This window comes from Cyprinodon variegatus, unplaced genomic scaffold (genome assembly GCF_000732505.1).
Source record: "Cyprinodon variegatus isolate N-32 unplaced genomic scaffold, C_variegatus-1.0 Scaffold1020, whole genome shotgun sequence".
NCBI lineage: Eukaryota > Metazoa > Chordata > Actinopteri > Cyprinodontiformes > Cyprinodontidae > Cyprinodon > Cyprinodon variegatus.
The window spans coordinates 91,006-93,571 of NW_015151473.1; the positions used below are offsets into that span (position 1 = coordinate 91,006).

General features: G+C 45.1%; 1 protein-coding gene across 1 annotated transcript in view; it reads left to right on the top strand.

Moving 5' to 3' along the window:
* LOC107100856 (serine/threonine-protein phosphatase 2B catalytic subunit gamma isoform-like) overlaps nucleotides 1-2,566 on the top strand; it is a 49,689-nt gene that overhangs the window by 42,775 nt on the left and 4,348 nt on the right. Inside the window, exons 11-12 of the mRNA XM_015399516.1 lie at nucleotides 324-421; nucleotides 1,379-1,405. Of these exons, the coding sequence (XP_015255002.1) occupies nucleotides 324-421; nucleotides 1,379-1,405 (125 nt within the window). The remainder of the gene's footprint in view (nucleotides 1-323; nucleotides 422-1,378; nucleotides 1,406-2,566) is intronic.

Here is a 2,566-nt window from a genome sequence, read left to right on the forward strand (position 1 = left end):
GAGCTCGGACCGGACTCGGCACGGTTTTTCAAGGGTAGTGTAAATGGGGTATATGGTTCCCATCTCTAGTCAACTTTTACCGAAAATCAGGTCTTCCCTCTGGGAATCCTGCTCAGCCCCTGATGTCACACAGATGGGGGGATTTACCATTGGGCAATACTAGGCAGTAGCCCAGGGGCCCAATAAAACTCTGTTTACATATATGGTTAATACACCTATTCCTTATTTGTGCACATTAATTCGGTTTTGGATAAAAATCCTTTCACTAAAATGGTTAGAGGTTAAACTTATAAAATAAAAATACATGTGTTGTTTTTTCCCAGGGAGGAGAATGAGAGCGTGCTTCAGCTGAAGGGGCTCACCCCCACAGGGACGCTGCCGCTGGGCGTTCTGTCTGGAGGGCGCCGCACTCTGCAGAGCGGTGAGTATGGACCTGGCAGATACTAACCCGAAGGAGATCCCACTAACTGGGCCTGTTCTCACCCCAACCCCCAAAACTAACCCCAGCCCCCCCACGCACATCTACAGACTTCTCAGGAGGGGGGGAGGGATCATGCTGCCCTGCTGAGATAGAGCTGCAGTGAAAATGGACCTGGATAGATGGCTCCGGTTCTGGACGGTTTCATAGTAACGACGTTCACACCGAACACTATTGGAGCAGAAGAAGCAGCTGGTTAATGGAGAAAGTCTATGGTTGACGCTTCAATGCACATCTAAATGTCCTGCAGCTCTCCTCCAGACTGGCATATGCCGGTTTCTAACTGGCATATGCCAGTTGGAAACCGGCTTATGCCAGTTGGAAACCGGCATACTTGCAGATGCCATTTTTGGCATGTCAGACACCAGTTTTGGCTCTCGCTGTCAGTCCTCTTGAGGCGCGTCTGACTTTATTTTGCACAACGATCGAAAAAAATGAAGCATCAGACGCCTCTTTGCTTCTGAACTCGCGTCCGGTCTTACCGCTGCGTAACGCAAGGACTGGCAGGAAGTCTGAGGATGATGCAGAGGAAGCCTGGACCTGGTTCTGATGGGATCCCCTCCCAGCAGAATCTGTGCCATCCTGTCCCTTCCTAAGGGGGGTCCAGTAGGACCACATTGGTTCTGTTGTCTAGTCCTGGACCCGATGGTTCTTCTCTGCAGCAGTTAGAGGTCAGAGATCAGCAGCTCCTCTAACTTGGACCCATCAGCGTACGCATCGGGTCCCTTCAGGGCAGCATGATGGCGATGCTCTCCCCTCCAGGATGGGGGGGTTGGATGATGTTGGATCCGTGTTAACAGGACTGATGGATGCTTTGATGATGTGTCTGATGATGTCTAACCGTCCCACTCTCTCTCCATTGTTGTTCTGGGCATGGCTCTTCTCCTCACGCTTACACAGCCACCGTAGAGGCAGAGGAGGCACGAGGTACGCAACCCTTTCTCTAGTTTCTGTGCGTCTGTCTGTCTCTGTGCCCCCACCAACCAGCAGGATCAACCGGGCTCATCCAGAACCAAAAAAAAAAAAAAGCTTATTGTTCCCATTAGGGTTGAAACTATGAATCAGATTAATCAATTATTGAAATAATGGTCAACTGCTTTTGGAATTGATTAATAGTTAACTGGAGCATAGAGGCTGTAAAACATGATAACATGCTAAGCAGCTGTTAGAGCGACCCACTTAGAGCACGAATTATACCAAGATTGTAAAAATATATGCAAACATTTGGCATTTAAGATAAAAAAATAAAAAAAAAAAGCTCTATCCAGAACTCCTCAGGTGGAAAAGTTTTAGTTTCATTCATTTAATTTTTCAAGAAGTCTTCTTTAAAGGAAAAGTCCAGTCAGCAAGGAATGATCAATGGATCATTATTTATACCTTAAACTAATACGTTCGCAGAGATTTGGGTTAAATCTCTGCGAACGTATTAGTTTAAGGTATAAATAATGATCCAAGCCCGATCCAAGAACAAACCCAAAAAAAAGTAATTTTCTGCCCTTATGCCAAGTCCTTATTTGGCATTTTAACAAAATATGTAAAGAGAAAAAAAAGTCAAGATTATTTTTTGTGTAGTCTTCTGCCCTCTGTTATCAGATATATCTGATTGTGTACAACAGGATTTTGAGCAAAGTTTTTACCTTTAACTTATGCAAAACATGTCAGACGCAAAACATTTCAGAAACCGTATGTATCAAATATGACACATTTGGCATTACAGGGTTAATAAATTTAGCATTAATCAGTAAAAAATTAAAAGTTATTATTTACGAGTCTGGGAGCGGCCAATTTTGCTCAAATATAGCAACCCCTCCCTCCTGCCATCTTGCAGCAGTGACGTCACGGTGCGGTAAGCCTAGCGCCATTCTCCCCGCTTTGGAAATCTTCAATAATTGTTGTTGATTGCAGATGTGTCTAGTAGTTCCCACTGATTTTGCTTCCAGAGGACTTCACCATTGAAATTCACCAGAGCTATAGTGAGACTGACAATGCCCACGTGCATGGCAGCTGGATGCTGGAATACATCGGGTAAAAGTGGAAAAAAAAGAGTTTTTCCACTTTTCTGATTCCTGATCCTCCACGGACGGGTTG